The sequence below is a fragment of the Cyrtonyx montezumae genome, unplaced genomic scaffold (genome assembly GCF_038088225.1).
Source record: "Cyrtonyx montezumae isolate F1298 unplaced genomic scaffold, pur_monq_1.0 scaffold_8, whole genome shotgun sequence".
NCBI classification, from domain to species: Eukaryota; Metazoa; Chordata; class Aves; order Galliformes; family Odontophoridae; genus Cyrtonyx; species Cyrtonyx montezumae.
In genome coordinates, this window is record NW_027072089.1 from 57,777,017 (window position 1) to 57,801,835 (window position 24,819).

Genomic DNA, 24,819 nt, shown 5'->3' on the forward strand with positions numbered 1-24,819 from the left:
CAGTTAGCATTTCCGTAATTTGTTGATTTCACATTCCTGTACAGTTTTCCATTGGGAATCATGATTCTGTGAAGTTTAAAGAGATTTAAAAAAAAACCAAAAAACTATATAATTTATAGGACTGAAATATTACAGTGAGGTTATTGTACTCCAGGTTTAAAGGAATGCCAAAAAGTACATTGTCAGAGACAAAAGAGAAAAAAGGCAATGAAGCACTGATTTTCAGTTCATGAGCATCTTTTAGTCAATTATCATTTATAATAATAAAAGTTAAGGGGGGCCATTTGACAACTTTTATCTTTACTGTGGTTAAACAGTTCATAGTCCAATACAGTCAATGAGTCTCCTTGTCTGAGAAAATCACAGGACTCCATCCTGTTAAATCTTTTGATATATCCTAGGTAACAGTACAATAAGGAAAGGCACAGAGCAGTTTTCTTACTCCAGAGCAATAGAAGGACTTGTGGGAAATTGAATTCAAGCAAGCTCTTAAATATGACATACTTTTTATTAGTGTCCAAGACAAGATGATCAAACCACAGCCAACTTGCAAATCATCCTTGAAGAGAGAACCTAGGACATTTGATTAAGCCCCCTGGGATTCCTCTCCAAAACCACAAGATAATACTCCTAAGCATATCAGATATTCACTTCAAAGATCTGACAAAGTCAGGGATCCCATGTGAAGAACTTAAGAGTGCATTATGAACCCAAAAATAATATATGAAAACAAAAAACACTACAGAATGAGAAAAAAAAGACAATCCTTCAAAACGCAGCTCCATACTCTGTAGTATTTATGGATAAATTTCTCTCATCTGACAGTTATAATCCCTTGAGCCCTCAAGTTACCTGAATATGTATTGTATTATGGCAAGGAACTTAAAGTCAGGTTGTAAAAGCAGAAAATAAAAAGCAGAAAATACTCAGAGGTCCTCTCTGTTAGAAGTATGCAAATGTTATGAACAAGAGTACACACTGAGACAGCTGACAAAACAATTTCCATAGCCGAAAGGCCTAAACAAGGCCATTATCTGCATAGTGTGAGCAATGTGATACACTAACAGTGAAGTTGTAGGACAAGACGCCAGTCTGGCAACAAGATCATGCAGCAGCAGAACAGGTCAGTTGTTGCCTTCTCCAATCAAACTCTGTTCTCTGCCTACGGTTCTGCAGCTACCGGAATAGTAACAGAGACCCAGAGTTAAGCTATGAGGAAAAAAAGCTGTTAGGGTTATATGCTAGGAAACATATAAGCCAGCTGGGCTTATACTAGTCACATGGGTGTGCCATGACAGCAATAGGGAAAACGTTCCTCTGGTGATAGAAAAAAGCAATTGTCACAGCATCTTCCATGAAGGGTTAATAAGAAAAATTTGGGCAACTATAAGTCCATTTGACCTTACTTCAAGAATATTGTTAAAAATCATCCTGGAAGGCCTTGCCACAATGAAGCATAAGAAAGCAATTGGGAAGAGTCAGCACAGACTGCAAAGGCACCGACCCAAATACTCTATGATGACACCCTCTCTAGACGTGAACATAATGGATGTCGTGTATCTGAGCTCTCAACCAAGCTGGTGGTCTTCTATGATATCATTACTGGCTGGGTTTATGGGAGAAGAGCAGTGGATGTTGTCTACCTTGATTTCAGCAAGGCATTTGACACTGCTTCCCACAGCATCCTTATAACAAAGCTGAGGAAGTGTGGAATAGATGAGTGGACAGTGAGGTGGTTTGAGAACTGGCTGACTGGCAGAGCTCAGAGGATTGTGTTCAGTGGTGCAGAGTCTGGTTGGAGGCCTCTACTTAGCAGTGTTCCCCAGTCAGTGCTGGGTCCAGTCCTGTTCAACAACTCCATCAATGACCTCGATGAGAGGACAGAGTCCACCCTCAGCAAGCTTGCTGATGATACAAAGCTGGGAGGAATAGCTGACAAACCAGAAGGCTGCGCTGCTTTGAGACCTGGTGAGACCTGGACAGGCTGGAGAGCTGGGCAGAGAGGGAACCAATGAGGTTTAACAAGAGCAAGTGTAGAGTCTTGCACCTAGGGAGGAATAACCACATGTACTGGTACAGGTTGGGGGATGACCTCTTGGAGAGGAGCTCTGAGAAGAGGGACCTGGGTGTCCTGGGTGAATGACAGGCTAGACATGAGCCAGCAGTGTGTGCTGGTGGCCAAGAAGGTCAATGGATTCCTGGGGTGCATTAAAGAGTATGACCAGCAGGTCAAGAAAGGTGATCTTCCCTCTCTATTCTGCCCTGGTGAAGCATCACCTGTAGTATTGTGTCCAGTTCTGGGCTCCCCAGTACAAAAAAAAAAAAAAAAAAAAGATCTCCTCAAAAGAGTCCATCAGAGGGCTACAAAGATGATAAAGGAACTGGAACACCTCCCTTCTGAGGAAAGGCTGAGAGACCTGGGTCTGTTCAGCCTTGAGAAAAGAAGACTCGGAGGGGACCATGTCTATAAATACCTATGGAGCAGGAGGCAGAGGGATGAGGATGGCCTCTTCTCAGCAGTGTGTGGCAACAGGACAAGGGGAAATGTCCACAAACTGAAGCATAGGAAGTTCTGCACAAATGTGTGTGGGAACTTCTTCCCAGTGCAGTGACGGAGCAGTGGCACAGCTGCACAGAGAGGTGGTGGAGTGTCCTTCTCTGGAGACGTTCCAGACCCGCCTGGATGCCTACCTGTGCAACCTGGGCTAGGGAGCTGCTTTGGCAGGGGGTTGGATTCAATGACCTCTAGAGGTCCCTTCCAACCCCTACAATTCTGTGAGGAGAGTAATCAGCAGGCTGTGGAATTGACTCAACTGCTTGGTTCCTGTGAGACAGTATATGGGTAGCAGGTTCTGCTTAGGCCTCCTAGTCAAGAAAAATATTGACATAGCAGAGCATATAATGGGAGAGGTTGAATGAAGTGAATTTGTTCTCTCTCATAAAGGAAAGGCCAGTGGCAGAGCTTATGGAAGTATACAACTATCCAATGGGCTAGTATAGAAAAGATAGCAACAGACTGTTCCCAGAGGAGTATGGTGACAAGAAACAAAACAATGGATGAGGTAAAAGAAAATGCTTTTACAAATATAAGGGTGGTCAAACACTAAAAGGTATACAAGAGAAATTGCAGCATCTCCATTCTTGAAAACAAATGCCATTTCCAATGTGTCATTTTGTGATCCTATGCATCCATCTCAAAATACTGCTCTTCAACATGTTTAATTTATTCTTTCTCTCTACTAAAAGACAATACAAAAACAGGAAAGAGCTATCACTTCCATTTCACTCCATGTATTCCTTTAGGGTCAACTGGCAGTGAATACTGAAAATGTTATGACACTAACTCACTCATGACATGTGTTTTTCTTTTAAATTAACCAGTCTCTCCTTAGCTTTGGGGAAAAAACACCACAGCTAAAAACATGATTCTTTGAGTTATATTCCACTATTATATAGTTACTGTAAACACTGACAGTGCAAGAATAACATTAGGCAAAATCCACTATGTGGCCCTCTGCAGTGTTTTATGATTCTTTTTAAGTCAATCAAATTACAAGGTTTATTACAAGGAAATAGGCATAACATAAGTCTGAAACATTTCACATCACTGATTATAGTCTTCACAAGAGTCATATAACACCCATCATTCTTCAGAGCCTCTGCAGGATACATGGATAGAATTAAATACTCTACTTTTTTTTTTTACTCAATAGAGACTGTCCTAAATCCTCTAGGGCTGAGATTTATCTTCTATGCCATTCTGGTCTCAGATGGGACAGAGCTTACTTTCCCTTCATAGTGCCTGGTACGGTGCTATGTTTTGACTTCAGGAGGAAAACAACATTGACAACACAGAGATATTTTAGTTGCTGCTGAACAGTGCTAAGGACATTTCAGCTTCTTGTACTGTCCTGAGCCAGTGATGGGTGCTGAGGGAGCACAAGGAGCTGGGAAGGAACAGCTGAAGGGATATTCCATACCATATGACACTGTGCAAAAATCACCTCGAAAAACATTGGAGAGTTGGCTGGAGGAGGAGGCACTGCTTGGGGACTGGCTAAGCATGGGTAAGTGGGTGGTGAGCAATTGCTTGAACAAACATGTGCGTGGTGCTTAGCCTCCTGTTGGGTTAAACCACAACATACATCTAACAACACTTTCCTTTAATTATTGAGGCATCATCTAATTTATTGGCTAAAAGGAAGTAAAAATAACTCTACAACATCCTGTCCTAAACAGTGAGAGCTTTCTGCTGCCTGGGCCATCAGAATATGGCACCTCAACACTTGAAAAACAAACAGACATAAGAAATATGTACTTCAGCTGCACACAAATTTTCATTACAAAAAACTTAGTTTTTGTTACAGTAAAATGTTCACAAGTGCAGAGGTAAGCCACAAGTTCACATGTGAAATCCCAGACTTAACTCCATTGTCACTCCTTAACACTTTACCAATGCATATGTAATTTTACAATACAACATCTTCTTTAGAGACAGGAAGATCATGGCAGATCAATTTCTAATTCTTCTGCTTCCTTATTATGCATGTGTAACTAGTCAACAAAGTACTCCTTTGTTTCTGCGATGGCACTGGTCACTAGCGGTTAGTATTTATATTGCAAGGATATCTTAAAGGCAGCTTCTTCTCCTACTTTTCCTTTACTTTACCCTTTCAGAAATTAAAAATAAATGTTCATGCTCTCCTCACAGCACTCAATACCTTAGGCAAACTACAGCTTCCCATAAAACCTTTCTCATCCCATGAGGAATTGGTACACACAGCAACATTCCATGGCTGGCTGAATTTGCAGTGTGAACTCTACATAAAGCTTTATGCTTGCTTGTTACACACATTGTAATGTATTAACCCAGTGTGTAACATTGACATCTCCAGTATTGATGGCTGATACAGAAAACAGAGCAAAGAGCTGACAGTTTGGGCTTTTCAAACTAGTCATATTTGCTGAAGAACAACTCTTCCATGCTGATTCTTTTACACAAGTCACTATTCTTGGATATAACTTGCCAGGAGGTTTTACTGGCTTGCTTCATAATAGCAAAGCATATATTGAATATTCTATGCAAGTCTTCAGTTAGATCTGAAACACGTAAGTCAGAGAGTAACTGACCCAAGCCAAGGGCAATTTGAAACTCGACAGAAAAGTAAATAACCTACATCTCTGTAGTAACCTACTCCTCTGTACTGAGGGGGAAAAAAAAAACAACACAGAAGAAGAATAACCACTGAGAGAGATAAAACAGTGTAGCCAGAGTATTTTTAAACTCTGAGCTCCTTCTGGATACACTGATAGGAAGAGGGTGAGAAAAGAACTTGGCCACAAAATAACCGTCAAGTCAAGAAATAAGAGATTCATGTTGCACTGCTCTTTTAACAGCTGAGATTATCAATGGAAACTTTTGGCTTGTCAGCATTTTACTTGGATCTCTGAAGAGAAAAGACATGCTTTACATAACAAGTGGAATGTTTTCAAATTAGGACATTTCTGTTCGCAGCCAAGTTTACTGGAGTGGCCATGAAACTTCAGCCTGAAGTTTATCTAGAATAGTCTTTCAAATCACAAAAACAGTCCAGTGTGTTTCTTTGCTACTCATTGCTGAGGAATTTTCAGAGGATTTCTTATATTACTATGCTCAATCTGTAAGCTTTCATTTTAAGTACAAAATTAATATTAACTGCACATGGCAAATACATTAACTGTATGCATCCCAAAGTTTAAGGCCAGCACGGGGATTAAATAAGAAGCACGGTAACTATGACACCAAAAGGCAAGATCCTCAGACTTTTGGGCTTATTGAAAAGACAAAGAACAAAGCAATAAACAAAGAATAAATCACACAAACACTCACAAGTGCAATGTTTGTCTCAACAGACCAATTACAGTGAGCTGGTCTTGAAGTGGAGTACATCTCCTTCCTGCTAACAAGTCATTAGTGTTGAAGAAAGGCTCATTTATTTGTCAGCACATCTGGAAACTCAAGATAGACAATGCTCCCTGTGGCTTCAGGGAGACAGTCTTTCACACTGGTAGGCACTTCTGCCTGTTTCAAGCAGAATTTCCCATTATGTAAAAGTACACAAAAGAAAACAAACAAAAAAAAACCCCAAACCCAAAACCACACCCAAGCACCACAGTAGTCATTCAGGAACACTCACTAAAACATCATGCATGTGGGCATGTGGAAATGGGAATGTGGTTTCTAGCACAACACTGAATTGTCTTATAGTATCAGAAAACACAACCCACTGTTTCCATACAGAGTGGCTTCTGGGGAGAGGAGCACGACAATAGACAACTTGACCTCTTGTGCAAACTTCAAATTAAATCCATACACACAGCAAGTTTTCAACAAAAATTGTATCCAGCAAAAACGCAAATATGGTTTGATATTTTGATTTTACTGAAGGGAGTCACCAGATTAATTATGTGAGTCATCTTACCGAGTGCTGATGAAATATGGGTTGACACTGACCTTCGTTCAGACATTCAGATTTAGAATGCAGTGATCTCAAATTACTTTAAATACCCTGCTGTTTTAGCTTGAGAGCAATAAACTCTAGTCATGTTCTCTCCACATCCTGCTTTTTGTTTCTAGTAACATCGCAAACAAACAAAAAACCAAACAACAGCAGTCAGGTAATTCCTTCTGGCAAAAGATCAAAGCCACCACACAGTTCCATAAAATGACAACAATTTAGGCAAGTGACAGAGTCAGGTAACAGACTAGGCCTTAAACGGAACAGCAGAAGAGGGTTAAACAATTAAATAACACACTGAAGTTCTTGCATTACTCCAGACAATTCGAATACTGAACCAAAGCAAAACAGGTTACAAATGTCATGAGTAACTACGTACCTGCTCTCCTTGCTTCAATGCAAGCAATGCTCATTTCTTCTTTCAATTCATGATTTTCGTTGGCTATAGCTTCACCTACTGTAACAAATCTTCCAACTGCCAGGTTAACTGCTTGTCCTACTCGCTGAATTGCCTGCAGAGTCTTGTCAGAACGCTTTGGTTTATCTTTGTGGTTAATAAGAGTAGTTATCTGTGAACAAGTAAGAGTTAATTATTAGAACTCTAGAAAAGACATTTTTAATATCATAGACAAGTTTTGAGCAGAACTCAGTAACAGATTTTTTAGTATACTAATAAATACAGCATGGAGTCATGAGGTATCATTTAACTTACTAGATAAGAGGGAAAAAAGAGCATAATTAAGTTTGCTCATCTGCTATGATTTCAGTCTCAGATCTGAAAGAATTGAGGGATTTTTTTTCCTCCTAAACTACCTAGGTTCTCTCACCAGTGAAGCCTACTGTAGAACAAGAGCATAAAAGCTGTGCCTGTAATGCTTACATCACATCCAAGGAAAGTACAGGAAGCAGTGTAAGAACTGTTCTGCTTCATAATTTGATCAATGCCCAAGGCCTTCACTTAAGATATCACTGGGTCTTGTTCCTAGAAAAAAGTTTCAGGTGTGAAGATCTTAGTGGGGCTGGGTTTGAATGCCAGGAGCTGGCTTACTCAAACTAGCAGTATCAAATGATTTGCAATGGAAAAAATACCAGTATTTCATGAAACACTGCACCACCACCTCCTCCTCCGCCCCCAAAACAAAAAAGAAGAAAAAACTATAAAATACTAAAGATTTTTCCAGTAAATAGTGCTGCTTTATTCAAGAACTGCTATTGGAATTAAGAATATTTTGTCCTAGAATAAAGCTTCATTAGAGAAATTCATCATCTACTCAATACCTTCTTAAATATGCTTTCCTTTGTCCTTCTTGTACCCAAGCCACAAGCTCCAAAGGAATGCCACTTCCTACAATTTACACAATAAATCCATCCCTCTAAGAATCCTCCAGGTTACCAACCTCAAAGCCTAAAGCTCTTAATGATTCTCCAGCAAAATGACAGGTTAAGATGAAAACAGAATCCTATTAGAGAGTAAGCCAAGCACGTATCTCAGCACCTTCAGGATCACTCTAGAGTTGGAGTGACATTATCAAAATGGATTAATCCCCTTCCTCCAATTACATTACTTCACTGGAAATTCAGATTGATGTCAAATGGATATTAAAAATTTACAAAAAAACTGGAAGATGCAGTTTCCAGAATTCTTGCATGCTCTTGGTACAGCAAACTGCCCAATACCTACAGGTAATGTACCAATCCCAGCAGGCCAGCTCCTGACTAGCCACAGACAATAAGAGTACAAAGAGCATTAGCCCAAATGCTAAGAAGAAAAGCACTTTGAAAGAGAGTCACAACTTTGTTTCCTCAACTGATATTTAAGCAAACAGCAACCCAATATTATGTAAACAAAGGACTCAAACACTCATTGAGTTAATGACTTTTCAAAAGCATGTAGAATAACAAGTAGAATACAAGTTGGATGCACATCCTGTCTGCAAGTCTGCCTCCCACAGCATTTCATAACAGCAGAAGCTTAAACACGTTCTGTGTAACCCTGAAAAAATGCATACAAAACTAACACTGCAGAATGAAAGAATCCCACGGTCTGTTAGAAATCTTCAAGGGCATTTTAATCCCATATGTTACTGTATGGGTATGCAAACGATAAAAATCGCTAAGCTGTCACTTTAAGATGTTTTAAACACTTTTAGAGACACTTTTATTTGAGACACAGAAGAAGTTCGCCTCTTCAGCACTCTCTTCATAAGGGATTGTCAGTACTGCATGATTTCAGACAGAGACAGCCCTGTTTCCCACTACATAAGCTGAAGCAAGAAGCAGTAGCTGCTTGCAGGTACCACCACCAGCATCATCTAGTCTGTAACACCCACTGAAGTAGTTTGTAAGTGCAGATAAAGCTTTGCAGAAACAAGGTTGTTGTGAGGAGGGTGGCAGCCTCTTCTCCCACTTAACTAGGAACAGTACTTGAGGGAATGGCCACCAGGGGAGGCTCAGGTAGAACATTAGGAAAAAAAATCCTTCTCTGAAAGAGTGGTCAGGTGCTGGAATGGGCTGCCCGGGGAGGTGGTGGAGTCACAGTCCTAGAAGTGTTCGAGAAACATGGTGGTTGGACTGGGTGATCTTGGAGGTCAGTTCCAACCTTGGTGATTCTATATCAAGACATAAACAGGTTCATAGCTATTCAAGTGCTATCAACAATATAATGTTAGATGTCGCCAATGCAGCTTGAACTGATACAGTAAATTTTGCATAGGAAAATAAGCATATAACACACACACACACACACACATATACACACACATATAAGTAAAGTAGCAGACAGCTCTGAAACAGCAGCAGGTAATTCCTGCTGAAAGAAGCAGGTAGAGAAATGTACAAAATATGTACCAGCTAAGGAAAGATGGGCTGTCTTTGGTTCTAGAAGCATAAGACATATGCTAAACATAAAATGCTTAATGATGTCAAAGGAGCAAGAAATGTTCTTCACATATAGATGTGCCACTCAATCTGCCACCTGTGAAAAGCATTGCTGGGCATGCTAGAAGAATGTATAATTCTGAGAAATATCTCTTTATAAAGGTGCAAAACATGACAGGATCCACTCAGATATATCCTCTATTTAAAACAAATTTATGAAAAAGCAGAGGCATGAGCTAATGGAAGAAATTAATTTTAATGCTGTATTTCAAACCAACAGCTGTTGCAGCTTCAGACTTTTTCAATGAAGACTTAATCAAGCTTATAACTTAAAATCAAGCAATAGTGTTTAAGTATGTTCCAAGTTACAAATAATTGCTTTTTCCTCTACACCACTGCAACCTGCAGACCAGCCTATGGCAATCAGACCACAACTATTAACACCATTGTTAAGCAGAAAACTCCTGTAACTCAAAGAGAATTATCCAAGCTCTGCTTTAAACTTAAGATCTCCCATATATTTAATCTCTATACACTGTATCACCCAGTCACTAACACTTGTGGTGTCTGGGTAGGAGTTAGCAACTGCAGTGATTACCTGTAAGCCTCTCTGAACAAGAGAAATACGTTACATACTGCCTACTTAAGAATTTATCCACCAGGTGCTGGAAAGGAAACAGACCTTCTGATGATGCTTACATTCTGTTGAATAAGAGTTTTTACATGGAATGCTTGTGAGACTGAGATGAGCAGTTTAAAGATTATGTGATCCTGAGAAATTGCCAGTTACAACACTTAGTCTCTTGTGGAAAACACACTGGAAAGCAGTCGTCATCCCCACAACATTACTGCAACATACACACAGCCATAGGAAACCAAGATGTACATGATATTCAAGGAAACAAGTTGAAACTGTGGCAGTTCTCAAGCAGCTGTTTTTAAAGCTTTTGGAGGGCTTTCAGACACTGACATTTAAGTTGCTATATGCTTCATGCACAGGAAGCATCGTGACAACACACTCTGCTAAAAATATCATAACATCTATTTATTATCAGTGTAATTAAGTCTTGCATGACAGAATGAAGTGATACTTACAAGACTGGGTTTCAGAATGCATTTATAGACTACTATATATAAAACCAACAAATACAGCTATTTCACAGCCATTTCCACAAACACAGAAATTAAACTGGGAAATTATGTTGGAACGCACCTAATGCACCTCCTCACCTGTGCTGTATGTAGGATGATTTACACTCATGTGATTAATATTTGTTATTGCCTCACCTTATCAGTTCTCCTGCTAGAGCAAATACTTCAGGTATTTTCTCTGTAAAGTGAAGATTAGCTATAGTCTTATACCAACCCTAGACTAACAGCTCTTCTTATATCTTGTGTATTTTCACCTTTGTATCTTCCATTAATATCATGTAGGTAGAAAACATCTCTATAAAGTAAATGCAATAAGAGCAAAGGAGAGCCTTTGCTAAGAAAATGCAATTCCACTACATGCTAGGCAATAAGATATAAATACAACAGAAGCATGTTGCAGTTGACATGACATGTAAAAACCTTGGCCACAACAGTCTTCTCCACACAGCTCAAACTTTTATTTACTCATATTGAAATGGGGGCTAGAGGAGCAGAGAATGGCTTTTAATATTACTTTTGGTCACTGTATCTCATTAGGTCTTGCGTAACTCCTCAAGGACAAACAGATAGGTCTTCTGACTCTTTTAGCCAGATGGCAGCAGACACTGCTCTAACATCCACATCTGCTACAGAATTCAACCATACTTGTGAGAGCACAGGGCATCCAGTCCTATAAGGCCTTCAAGCAGAACTGTCAGGAAGGCTTCTCATCACAGAAGATGAGCCCCAGGGAACTCAAGAGGTGGGTGAGAAAGGACTACCTGTTTACCTGCCCTGGAAATCAAGTCTGTCAAAAATCAGATGCCTGCCCAGGAATGAGTGAAAGCTTTATTATTTCCTATGATTTTGAGCACTCATCCACATCATTATAGAATATCTCTGTTTGGAAGGGGCCTATGATTCTATGAAATGCAACAGCATTAACTACCAACGTGCTAATTAGATACAGAAACCCATATTCTATTTAGCATGAAAACAGTATTTGAGACATCTGCCTCTGCTTCATGAGCAACTGAAAGAGAATGCTTTCTTCTACATATTATTCCTACGCATGAAAGGGCAATCAACCCTCTCTTGCAGAAGTCCCACAGACCTCAAGACACCGTACAGGGCCTCAAGTCATCACTTCTGTAAAAGAACAGCTTCTGAGAAGCGATACAATACTGCTACCATATATTTATGTCTTTTCCTCACACCGACTACCAACAGGATGCAAAAGGCAATACACAAACCCTGCATGACCAAGAATGCTGAGTTCCTTTATGCTTAGAATTATAGAAACATTTGAGTTAGAAGGGACCCTCAAGAGACACCTTCAGCTAGATCATGTTGCTCAGAGCCCCCATCCAGCCTGACCTTGAGTGTGTTCAAGGACTGGGCATCCACCACCTCTCTGAGCAGCCTAAGTCAGTGCCTCAACCACTCCTGTATTAAAAATAAGTTTATAATATCCAGTTTAAATCTCCCCCTGTTCTAGTTAGAAATTATTTCCCCTTGTCCCACCATAACAGACTCTGATAAGAAATCTGTCTTTTGCTTTCCTTTGATACTAAAAGGCTGCTCTCAGATTTTCCCAGTGTCTTCTTCCCCATGCTGAACAGTCCCAGCTCTCTCAGCCTGTCCTCATACACCTCGTGTTCCATCCCTCAGACCATTTCTGTGGCCCTCCTCTGAATGTGCTTCAACAGGTACATGTCTCTCCTATACTGAGGAATCCACATCTGTATGCAGTACTTGTAATGAGATTGTTGTAGTTGCATCTTTACATGAGGGCTTTCCAAAATCATCTTATTGCTTCTGTACACGACTTTCACAAAAGCCTTCAGGAAAGCTAATGAAATAAACCACTCTGACAACCTGTAAGCTAATTCACTTAACTGCAGGCAAATGCTTGGAGGGACCTCTGGCAATCTTTCACATGTAGCATCTGACAAGCTGATCAGCCATATCTGGAAAGGAAGTAAGAACAATCCAGGGCGGGCAGTGGTAAGCAGAAGCTGACAAGTAGCACAAGAAGAGCCCTACCAAATCAGATTGCTGGCCTACCTAAACTGGTGTCTCCAATGGGGGCTACACATGGGTACCTAGGATAAATCAACAAAACCAACCCAAACAGAAGAAAAAAACAAGCAAATAAGATATTAGTAGCTACATTACACTTACATCAAGAGCTTTGGCTAACTGCAAATTGTAGTTTGCATTTTAAACCAATAGATTTAAATTTGTACTTCTCATGCACAACAGCTTCAGCATACAGACAGAATTAGTTAGACCAGGGTCAGAAAAACACTCTACATTCACACCTCTTTAAGATGTAGGTTTCAAAACCTTCCTCAAACCTCTCTTTGTAAACTTTGCCAGGAAAGACAAGAGTACAGAGCTCCAAATTTGAATACGCACCTCAGATAATTAGCACCATTACTATACACTTGTTACACATTCTTGGAATTATTTAGAGAAGGATTGAATTCACAGTAGAACTGTACTACAGCAGGGAATGTCCTTTCTTTGTGATGGACTCACTTCTAGAAAATCAAGGGTCCTTTAAAGATTCAAATCCAACACCATCAAAACAATTATCCAAAAAGTAAATATAAAGATGAACTTGCTCAGTTGTGATGCAGCACTTCTATGACAACAATTTATTTCCTCTAGACTGTTATGGGGGCATTAGAGATTTCCCAACCCCAACAAATGAAAACTATGTTTTATCTTTTTTCCTGTGTGATTAACATCATGTCATGTCCTATTTATTTATTTTTTTTCTTTTTTTTAAGAAGTTGCTAAAGGGAACTCTGGAGAAACAGAAGCAAACAAAACAGCTGACAGTTTTTGCAGCTATGTACTCATGCGTTATATGGAATTTACAAATGTCTTAATAATGTTACTAAACACGGCTGTAAAGGAGACATTCACTTGCTGTGTAAAATTCACTTTTCACAAACTCCTTTAAAATCACTGATTCAAAGACACTTGACAGAAAGTATCCTGCCATGCCCCTTTCTTTCCCTCCCACCCCACACAGAGCAGAGGAGAAAAAGGATCCCTAAAGAATGTTCAGTGATGCTTGACCACTGATCCAACAACACTAAAAGTTTTCACTCTTTGTTACATGCCTTACAAGTCAGACAAGCGACTTCCTGCCCAAAAGAAAGTTTCTATAAAAACCAGTGACAATGGGGAAGATATTCATTTTTCAACGACTCAAGTTTCAATTGCATTCTCTTTTTGAAAAGATGTGTGGAAGTTTAGAATGGGATTTGCACTTTTGAGCAACTTGACACTTAAATTGGAAAAAATAATTTGTTTTAATTGAAAGCCTAATTTAACTTTTTCTGATTAAATATGTGAATGAAGCGTCCTGAACATCATGGAATAGGTATTTATCATGTATCAAAAAATAAAATGGCCTTTAATGCCCTTGCATTCTAACAACCACCACATAGAAATTTAGTGGAAATGCACAACTTCCTCACCAGAAAAGTGAACTTGAGCTAATGAATGCAGTAATTGGTCCTAATAGTATAGAAGCCAACAAAAGTGAATTTTCCTCTCCTCCTGTTGCTCTCCAGTTCAGTACATTCTATCCCAAATGGGTAGATTTCAAAAACACAGCTATTACCTTTTTTTTTTTTTTCATTCTGCCCCTTGAAATGCTGGGCAAGAGCAAGTCTAACAAAACAAGAACAACTCAGATGGAAGCTCATTCTTTAAAGTGTACTTTCAGATGTGGTCGAAACAGACGCAGACATTTTCTGCATCTGTTATGAGATGCAAGTCTCAGAAATAACTCAATTTACAAACACAATCAGATAAACCTAAAACCAGAGACTAAATGCCAAATAATTATTGTGGCCTTCTTGTCTAACTTGCCTCTGTTAACTCACTTAAACCCCTGCTGCTTCTGCGAGCAATGCCTGAGACACCTCTGATCTTCTCATTCAGAAAAAAAAGTTACTGCTGGGGAACTAAAAATTCAGATATTGTAACCTAAGTTGTAACACAAATAGCACACTGATACTGCCTACAGTTGAGAACTCTTCCAATTCAAGTTGGGACTGGCTCCTGCAGATACAGAAGAAGCTGCTTGTTAGCCTCATAGGCAGCTTCACTGGTATTATGAATACCAGTCACACGAGGCCTTGTACTGCATGTTGCAGACAGGATAGTTTTTCAAGCCATTTTTAGAGAAAGCTTCCTCTGCAGTCCTTTGGCATACCACTTCAGTTCAGAGAAACATCTGGTATTGCTTCTTGAAAAGCACATGCCTTGTCTAGGGGTTAACAAAGAAGTACAATGTGCTTTGGAAAAGGCTTTGCATACAACTACTACTACTCACTTAGAGAAGTGTAAACAACAACAGCAACACATAACTTGCATATAATTTAGAAGCCATTATCTGAAGAGCTCTATCTGAAGGCAAGTTACATTTAAATATTCTTAAATTCTATGACTAAAGGAATTTCAAAATACAATAAACTCTGATAATGGCAGGGCACATTCCTTGTTCTGATTTAACTTGTACATTTCAAGAACTTGTAACTCTGGACAGTACTTCCGTTTCAAAAGTCTTTGATCCCTGTGAATAAAAAAAGCATTTACAACACTGGGTTACTAGAACTAATTTTTATCTTCATTCTTATAGCCACACATGTATTTTCAAATAAGTGGTCACATGCATTCTGCTGAATACAAAAAGTCCATACAAAAGAGTTGCTTGATGACAAAGTCTACCATGTAATATTTTTCCACATACCTCTGAAAGAATCATAAGTATTTGCTTATATATGTTTTTTGCAACTTCTATTTATGAGTTCTCCTATCATTTGATTATTCATGTAATGTATAAAAACAAGAAATCATCCCACTCACTATGCAAAATAAATGACTAATTAGAAGTTAGGACCAGATTCTGTGTTACTGCTCAGTTACCCCACAAGCTTTAAAGGAGGCAGTACAACTCAGTAAGTAGAAATGACGAGGCTTTACCTAGCAAAGGTTATGCTTTGCCCTGCAGAATGCAATGGTCTCATGTTACTATAAAGCAATTTTATTAATCTATTATCAGAATTGTTTGCAATCATTCATTCCTAATTTATCTGTTGGGGATTTCAGTACCTAATCTGTCTAAAACCATCAGTTAACAATGCTGAATAGCAAGAAATCTGCTCTCATTCTTTATGTGCAGGGCCATTGTGAGGCAGTTTTGATGTAATACGCCACTGGAGAACTACAGAAATTTGCTTAATCTATAGGAAAACCATTAATCAGATCTCACAAGTGTAAAAGATAAGTTTCCTTTGAAAAAGAGCAGTTGGTTTTCAGCTGTGTCACTATGCAGTATCTTACTTCAGCTACTTGAAATGTTATAGTACCTCATTTATATTATCAAAGCTGAATATCACACTGGAGGTGCTAAGCTGAATTCAAAGCCAATTTCACTAGTTAAGGCTTCATGTGGTAAATGTTCCACAGTAATTTTCCCTATAAAGTAGAATATCATTAGTGATACTGATGTCATTAATAACTAATGTAACATTAAAAAAACATTCACCTACTTAAAATATCCCAAGGTATTCCTGCGCTCCCCAATATACCTTAAAAACCACAACTTTAAGCAACTATCTCCCTTTCACATATTCCTAACAACCCAGCTTCAACAACTAAACAGTTGTCAATTAAGAACAAGCCTCAGAGAGGAGAAATCTGCAACAACATCAGCCCAGAGATGCAACTGAGGCTGTGGTGTGACCAAAGTTACCACAGGATCTACAGTCAGATGATGAACTCATGGTTAACCTTCCTGCATAAATCGAAGAGAAAGAAGCAGACTCTGAGGGACACAGAGTACCTAGGGTAGACTGAGTAACAGCTGAATTGCTGCAAGCTTCATTTTCCAGAAAAAATAAAAAGTCTGTGTAGAATAAAAGATTCATAATACAGAACACAAAGTCATAAATTAACCCAAAATATCTGTGGAATCAAAGGGAGGAGAAGAGACAGTGAGTTAGTCAATAATTGAAACTAATGAGGCACAGCTCTTGTAAACAAGCAGCATACCACACGCTTCCAGAGTCAACACGTATGATGGCATCCGCTGCATGCTTTCCTTGCAGAACCAAATTCTGTTTAGTTTAGCAGGAAGTTTCCTTCACTTAGTACAAGTTACAACACAAGCCTCTACACAGTAATTCGTAATTTTATTACCTAACAACAGTGCCAAGTCTACAGTGACTACCAAATTAATTCACACAGAAGAAAATCCTGGAGCTGCTCAAAGCTTGTGAGTTGGCAGAATTCTTTAAGTACGGGAAGAGAAACATTTGTACCCGAGAAGCATTTTAAAAGGGGAGCACTCAGATTTTTTTTTCCTTATGTGCACTGAAGAAAGTAGTAAGATTAAGACAAATATGGACTTACCCTACTTTTTCCTTTCCAGCTCCAAGAAGAGCTGTAAGGGACAACCACAGTGTTTGGCACCGTATTGGAGCAAGCAGCCAACAACACAAGAAAATGTTAAAGCCTTGCAGGTGGAAAAGAGAAAGGCCTAGAAGTACTCCAAATGTGCAGGGAACTTCATGGAACAGGTCTCTCAGTGCATCTGCTGCACGAGAAATGTAAGATGAAATGAAGAAGAACATTCAGGAAGTGAACAAAAATAAACATTCGTCAACTTTAGGAAAGTTGTCCAAAGAATGCAAGAGACACCCTTCTCCCTAGTCTCTAAAGCGTGGCTCTACAATGTTTGGCTTACTTGGGACACACCAAGTGAAATGGAAATTGTCTTGGGCCACACATAAAACAGTTAATGTATATAAGTAAAAAAACTTAAGTTTTTTTAATATGTTATTTAATTAAAAAAAGACAAAACTGGAGAGGTGGGACGTGTATGCTCTAAAGGAAAAGGAGACAATATATTTGGCTTGCAAAAAGCTTAGAAGTATGTCTGCAAATAAGCCTGTAGTCCAACACAACACCACAACTCCAGACTTTTGAACATTGGGTTACATACAGGACTAATGCATGATGCTAAGGGAAAGCAGGATTATATTTCTTCAGGTTTTTGCAAACTAGTGATATAAAGTTAGATTCTAAGGGTGCTCTTAAGATATAACTGTTTTACAATTATTAGTAAAAACCCATGAAGACAAATCCATGACTGAACAATCCCCAAGACTACTAGATGAGCTTAGAAGAAGCTAGCATTTGTTAAAAGGTGTCATATGTCACTTATCACATAAGTAATAGTAGAACCTCTCACATAAGTTTGGGTCAGTGTTGGCATCATACATGCATGTATTCCCATAAATAAGCCCTACAAAGCTCCTTTGCTACATCCAGATAAAATAATTCTCAGTAAGGCCACAACCACAGGTCCACATGCACGCTGCAGAACCCCAAATGTGAGCCGCTCTCCTGAGTTCTGCTGCTACTGGGTACAACGTGAGCAATCTAGCTGCTGCAGGGCATCTGAGGTCTTCTATGCCAACAGGACACAAAACAGATTCCTCAAACAGTGTTAGTCTACAGGTAACACTGAACATCATGCCGAAGTAGCATACTGAGCTCCATGGCTACAGTTCTATAAAACCTCTTTCTTTGACTGAATGTGCTGGTTCAGTTCCATGAAGAATAACACCAGTTTCACTAAACAAAGTAACTTACCTGCTGGTATGGTTGGTTTCTTCAGGAACAGTAACTGATACAATCAGTTACTCCCTTAACACAGCTTTGCCCCAACACTTACATAGAGAATGAGTACAACAGATAGCTGAACATGATTAATGAACCAAATCAAAGTTCCTCCCTCGGAACATATCTTTACAACCTACTCAGAGAATCTGCATAGGATCAAAGTGACAGTAGAAGAGGCTGTGAAAATATTAGGTACAACGAACTAGAACAACTTTATACACCAGTCACTAATATTTCAAGAAACACAAAGATACAATGGATGATACCAGCTTTCTCATGCAGCCTTCTAATTAAATCCAGATTGATAGTTGAGGTCTGGAGGTTGCCTGACACTTGTAGATGGCAAATCAATACAAAAGATGAGGCAAACAGGAATAGTGGACGCCCAAATAAATATGACATACTGGAAAAGACTCCATATGGTGTCTGTGAAAAGAAATCTTGCCTCACAATACAACCAGAGCTTCCTGGAGAGGTCAATTATAGGGCTAAGGATAGACACTGCTGAAAGAGAACTAAGAATCAAAGTCCATTCCAAGGGTTTCATTGAACGAGGAGAAAGATGAAGTAGGAAGGCAGAAAGTAAATGATTGCTTACTTAAACAGAGGGAGATGACCAGTGGGAGTTTCACAGAAAGCTGTGCTGGAACACGGATTATTCCACATGATCATGAAGAGGGAGGGGTGATAAGTTGTAATAAAACGATGAAAGTTTGCTGGTGATCCCAAGTTATTCAAAGCAATAAAGATAAGATTCAACTACAGAACCGCAGATGCATCTCACAAAACCGCCGAGATAAAAAATGTCAGATGAAAATTGCTAGAGATTAAAGTGATTCAGATGTGAAAGTACAGTCCTAGCTTCCTGTATGCAACAATAGCTGACCATTACCACTCAGTAGCACAACTTTTTTCAGTACAATATCTGGCTGCAATGAAAAAATATCCAATTTGCATAAGATGAAAGAGACTACAAGTGACATTAGTCCAACTCCATACTCAAGCCAGGTCCAATTACTGCATGTTGCTAAGAATCTTGTCCAATGAGTTCCTCATTCATTCAGGAATCCAAATTGTGGGCTTTCTGCACACCTCTTCCAGTGTTTGAGTACCATGACAGTAAAAGAGGGCCAATTCCCATATCTCAGGTTTCTCATATTCCAATACCTGTCATTTCCTTCTTGCCTGTCACCACGCATCTCTAGGAAAGATCTACCTTATCCATACCTGCCTGACACACATAGTTGTAGACAACAGTGAGCTCTGCCATTAACCTTCTCTGCTCAGTGGAAAGCAAATGTGCTTACTGTAACTTCTCCTACATCGTATGCTCTCCTAGTGTCCATGCTTCCCTTTTACCAGAGTCCAAATGGGGCATGGTAGCCAGACCCACCAAGTGCCAAACAGATGGATCACTTCCACAACCTGCTGGTTACACTCTTGCTGATAACCTCACATGCACTTGGCCCCCTTCGTTGTCTTCTGCTCAACTCATCACCCTCCTTCCCTGATAGTAAAACCAACTTTTGACCATTTCTCTCATCCACTTTTTCAGTATTTATTTCACCAACTCAGTCCCAAGGGTAGTGGGGCTAAAAGGAACTACTAACATCAGATCTACACTCAGCAGCTGTTCTTAGGAGTTACTGGGAAACAAAGAGAAAGCACTACGCTTTAGTTTACTGTCTTTGTTCACATCTTAATACTGTATGAGTTCTGGTTTGTGCCCTCCACTTTGATCCCAGAAAACAATCAAAAACAACCGAAGATATATAGCAGGAACTTCAAAAAAGGCCAAAGAAGGATGATTGTACAGAATCGTTTTAAGTAACTTTGGTCTAGCCTTAAGAAAACATGTGAGAAGTAGAAAAGTAGAATACGAAATGAAATTCATGAAAACTTAATATCACTGATGTAAACTGATAGAAACCAAGTCTACAATGTCTCCTCCAATGAAGAGCTGGAGAGCAAATAAATATAGGTGGTAGGAGCAAGATTCCCTTTCCCAGGTCGCTGTAAACATTGGAAGTTTACATGAGCCCAAGAGAAGACTGTGCAAGACCACAAAAGACAAATCTAATGAAGATCCTAAAAGGTGTAGAAGATACGCACAGTTCAAAAATCCTGAGTAGCTGGAAGAACATGAGAAGAAATCGCCATATTAGCTTGCCCTATATATAAACTCCTCTCTGCATCTGGTAGAAAGAAAAAAAAATGAGAAAGGGTCAGTGATTATACAATGACCTGTAGCATAATCCAGCATGGCAATTTAGAAGTCATACTTTCAATCTGAAAATCACATCAACGAGCTTTTCACATAAATGGGAAATGCTCTGCCGTTGGTTCTTTTTTGGGCTTTAATGTATAATCCCAGAAACTTCTGGAAAAACAGAAGAGCTGTTTGCTAGATTCTGGCAGAACATGATGTACATAACTATGTAATATTTACTGAAATGGGAATAATTTCAGCTAGCTTCAGAGAAACCAAGGAAACAATACCATAGTAAAGAACAAGCTTGTTTTTTTCCTTCTCAAAGAACACATGAGTGGCTGTTTATTCACACTGACAAGAACAAATCCAGAAACATTTGCAATTTTTTTTTATTTGAGCATTTACTGTATTGGACAAACAAATCCCCAAACCTCTGGCAGTATCTCCTGCAACAAGAAAATTGGAAAATCATGTTCAGTAACACATGGACATGACCATTTTCCAAAGGGCCTGTGACAAAACAGACTCTATGAAGCTGAGGAGTTAGTTGTTGTCCCTCGAGTCTGTACACAGGCACGTAGGCTCCACACAACTCCAAGAAGTGACTTTCTTCTTTCAGAATGCAGACAGAGCTCAGAGTTCCCCTTCTGAACTTTTCCAAGTGCCTTACTCTGAAGGTTCATAAAAAAAACCTACTACTTCATAGAATGCTTCCCTGGAACAGACCCGCCGAGGCAGACAACTGAGAAGATGCCTGCTCACTGCTAGACTAGCAAGCAGGTACATACAGAACGGCAGCTGAGGAAGTCACTGGTGGAGCTACATCCTGAAAAGCACTTTTTCCCCAGTCGTTGCCTTTCCCTGACTATTTTAAATGACTTGTTATTAAATGAGTCAGCACTGACCACTTTAAACACCCTTCCTGACTTACATTGCCAAAAAACTTTCCACAGAAAAATAAAAACCAACTTAATTAGTCTGGAAATCACAGCAGCATTAAAAAGGAGGTGTCTAGATTTTAGACCACTGTGCCACTTTCATGTGAAACACAGAACTAAAGGCACCCTACAGGGTTTGACCCACAAAGCCATATTTTCTGAACTGCATGCCAAATGCTTTGCACAATAATTCTCTCCTCAGTACAGATATATGGATAGCTCAAAAGAAAGGTTAGCAAACATACTTAATAGAGCAGCTGAAGCCTACAATCTTTTGTCAGTTGTGGAGCTATTAGAAAAGGTAAGCAATGAGGCTAAGGGTAGATCTAAATAAAACGAAGACCTAGTTCAGCTCTATAAATGCTAACTTTTCAGAAAAGTTTATTCATGAGCATATCCAATAGAGATTCCAAGGGTAGTTTCTCCAGTTGGGAAAACAGGAATCCTGTACCACTGTTGGTGGTAAATATACTCTGACACTACACAGCCTAAGAAAAGCAAGCGGAACAGTACAGTTAAAATAAATGCTGATTAAGAGAAGGTAGTCAAACACATTCATAGTATTGCATGAATTAAAATAAGAATCCACACAGGGAGTTTAATGGGTTTGTTTGCTTAATAAAAGTTTCAGTTAACCAAAAGACATTAAAAGTGAGTTTCGCAAGGCAACTTAGGGTTTCCTCTTTGCTCACAAGCAAAAGTGAAAAGCAGTAACAACATTCTCATTATTTATTTTGTTCAGTAGCATACAAGTATCACATAGCACTTCTCAGTTTTTAACAGAACTGTCACCTATGAAGTTTACTTCACAGCGTGAATAAAGATTCCCTTTGCAATAGTATTTTGTACAAGCACAAAGCCAAAGTCCTGCACTTGCTGCAGATACACAGCTTACACCGAATATAAGAAACAAATTGTATGAGATGAAGCACTATTTCTGCATAAATCCTCAAAGAAAGTAAGACAGTGGGATGTCTACTTAAAAACCTCCATGGAACAAGTACAGAAAGAACCCAAACCTGTACAGTAAGGAGGGCATTCTATCAAGCCAGTTTAGCGAGCTACTACTGATACCATCAGTAACTTCAGCCTGAATCTGAGTGGAGCTCAGCACTCATGCTTCAAGGGAGCAAGTTCCACACTAGGAGCACTTCAGCAGGAGAATGGTAAGCTCTGAATATTTATTTAGAAATACTTACACAGTACTAGCAAGAGATGCCTAGCACTCCTAGAAGAGATGATCATAGGTTTCGTGGTCATAAACCAAGCAACACACCACCTACTTATGAAGGCTGCTCTGAAACTTCTGAAACTAACACCTCCTGTATCATTATGTTGTCTCACAAACTAGAGGTGAACATTGGTGGAATGGCCATAGAGGATGAATCTTCCCACCAATATTCCATTATATTTTGTTGCTACCCAACAGATGGCAGCAGAGGGGCAACCTGACAAAATGGCATTTGATGTGGAAGTGTGCAGGAAAATAAGGCACCTCTGAATTCCTCCATGTGGAAATAATGGCACCCACTGACATTCATCAGTGCTTGCTGAACATTTATGGAGACCAAACAGTGGATGTAAGTATAGCGAGGAGGTAGGCGGTACAGTGGCAACAGTGGGTCACCTCTGCTGCTGCAGTTATTTATGAGCGTGGCATGCAGGCTCTTGTTCATCACTGGCAAAAATGCATAACTAATGGTGGTGACTGCTGAAAAATAGTTCTTTTGTAGCTGAGCATGTCCTCTATCAAAGTGTTATTGTGCTCTTTGTTTCTGTCGTAGTTTCCATGGAAATAACCAGGAGGCATTATTTTTGGAGCAACCTACACACAAAGGAACAAGCCTGCCTCTCCCGTTCAGTAGTCCAGGATAGGAACGTGCACCTCATCACAGAAACCTGTTAAAAGTAGGGTTTCGACACAAGCAGCTATGCCCGGCCGTGGCAAGCGGAGAGGTTTTTGTTTGCCCCTAAGCCTCCTCGAAGGGGTCTCCATGCTTTACCTCTCTCTGCTGTTTCGGGAGCAGAAAGTTCACTGAACTTTAATGAGGCTCCGCCACAGAACGAGTGCCTGAATCCCCGACGTGGGTTTCCCTGAGCTGATTGGGATTTCTCCCGAGAATAAGAAATTACCCGAAGTACAGAACCACGGTTACAAACCCACTCCGGCAGCCAGCCTGCGCAAAGCCGGGCTGACTACAGCGTCTTTACAGAGGACTAACACGTTACAAAGGCAACTCCGCATCACTACGACTAAAGGGGTTTTCGCGCTGCTGCCACACGCTGCTAAAACTCTCCGCACAGCCGCGTAGATCGGTTTTAACTCTCACAATCCGCGTTCAAAGTACAGAAACGCTATAAAACGAACACCGTACGTGTTATTTTCATTCACTGTTTCGCCGAGCATTTCAAACTCCCAATTTTGCAACCGAGGACCGAAGTAACAGCACCGTCGAGCGCACAAGCACTCGGCAGAGCTCCCAAAGCCCGGGTTACCCCTCCAGGCTCAGGCAGGACCGCGCGGGACGCGCTCGGAGCGCACAGTGGACGCGTTATTTCACTTGTTAACATTCAAGCGCTACCCCGGGAGCGATGGAGCGCAGATCGCAAACACCCGGAGCGGAGCGGGAACGCCGGGCGGGACGGAGGAACCCCGCGGCCGCGTGGGGGATGGGGAGCAGAGCCCCTGCGTTACGCAACGGCCCCACGACCTTGCGGGGAGCCGGGCCGCGGGAGGGGAGCATCCCTCGGCCCGGCTCGACGGAGCTGAGCCGCGGGAGGAGCGGGAAAGCGCATTTCTACCTGCGACACCAAAGGCACCAGCGTCTGCTCCACCGAACGCGTGCGGATCTCCAGCCCCGCGTCCGCCCCCAGCCCCGACGAGGACGACGAGGAGACGCCACTGCTGCTGCACGGGGACGTGGCCATGGCGGGGGCCTCCGGCTCCCCGCTATCGCCCCCTTCTCCCTTACAGACAAATTCCGCTCCCGCCCGTTCTCGGCGGCCCCCGAGCGCCGCCGCCCCGCCCCCTGCCGCGCGCGCGCCCCTCCCCCGCCCGCCGGGACGCGCGCTCGCCTCGCCCCCCACACCCTCCACCTCCGCCCGGCGGCCCCTTCCCCCCACCCCGGGGACAGGATTTAAAGCGGCAGCTCTCGGCCCCCACCTCCCTCCCGGCCGGCAGCGCCCCTTGCCCCGCCCACCCGCGAGCTGCGGCCGGCGGAACGGGATCTACGCGGTCCCGGTCCGGCTGTCGGGGTCCTGAGGGGCTCGGGGTTTACTGCCCCGGGGTCGGAGGTTGTCCTGAACGCGGGTTGGCCGCAGAGCTGCGGCGAGGATGTGGCTGCACGCAGCCTTCGTGCTGAAGCTGCTCTTGTGGGTGGCTGATGAGCACGAAGCAGGCGAAAGTACTTTCAAAGGAATTCTAGTTGTTTTGTTTTTCTTTTTTCTT

General features: G+C 40.9%; 1 protein-coding gene across 1 annotated transcript in view; it reads right to left on the reverse strand.

The window, feature by feature from the left end:
• Positions 1 to 24,384, reverse strand: part of CTNNAL1 (catenin alpha like 1) — a 55,324-nt gene extending 30,940 nt beyond the window's left edge. Inside the window, exons 1-2 of the mRNA XM_065753537.1 lie at positions 24,174 to 24,384; positions 6,877 to 7,066 (exon numbers count right to left, since the gene is read on the reverse strand). Of these exons, the coding sequence (XP_065609609.1) occupies positions 6,877 to 7,066; positions 24,174 to 24,299 (316 nt within the window). The 5' untranslated portion in view covers positions 24,300 to 24,384. The remainder of the gene's footprint in view (positions 1 to 6,876; positions 7,067 to 24,173) is intronic.
• Between the last annotated feature and the right edge of the window lie 435 nt (positions 24,385 to 24,819).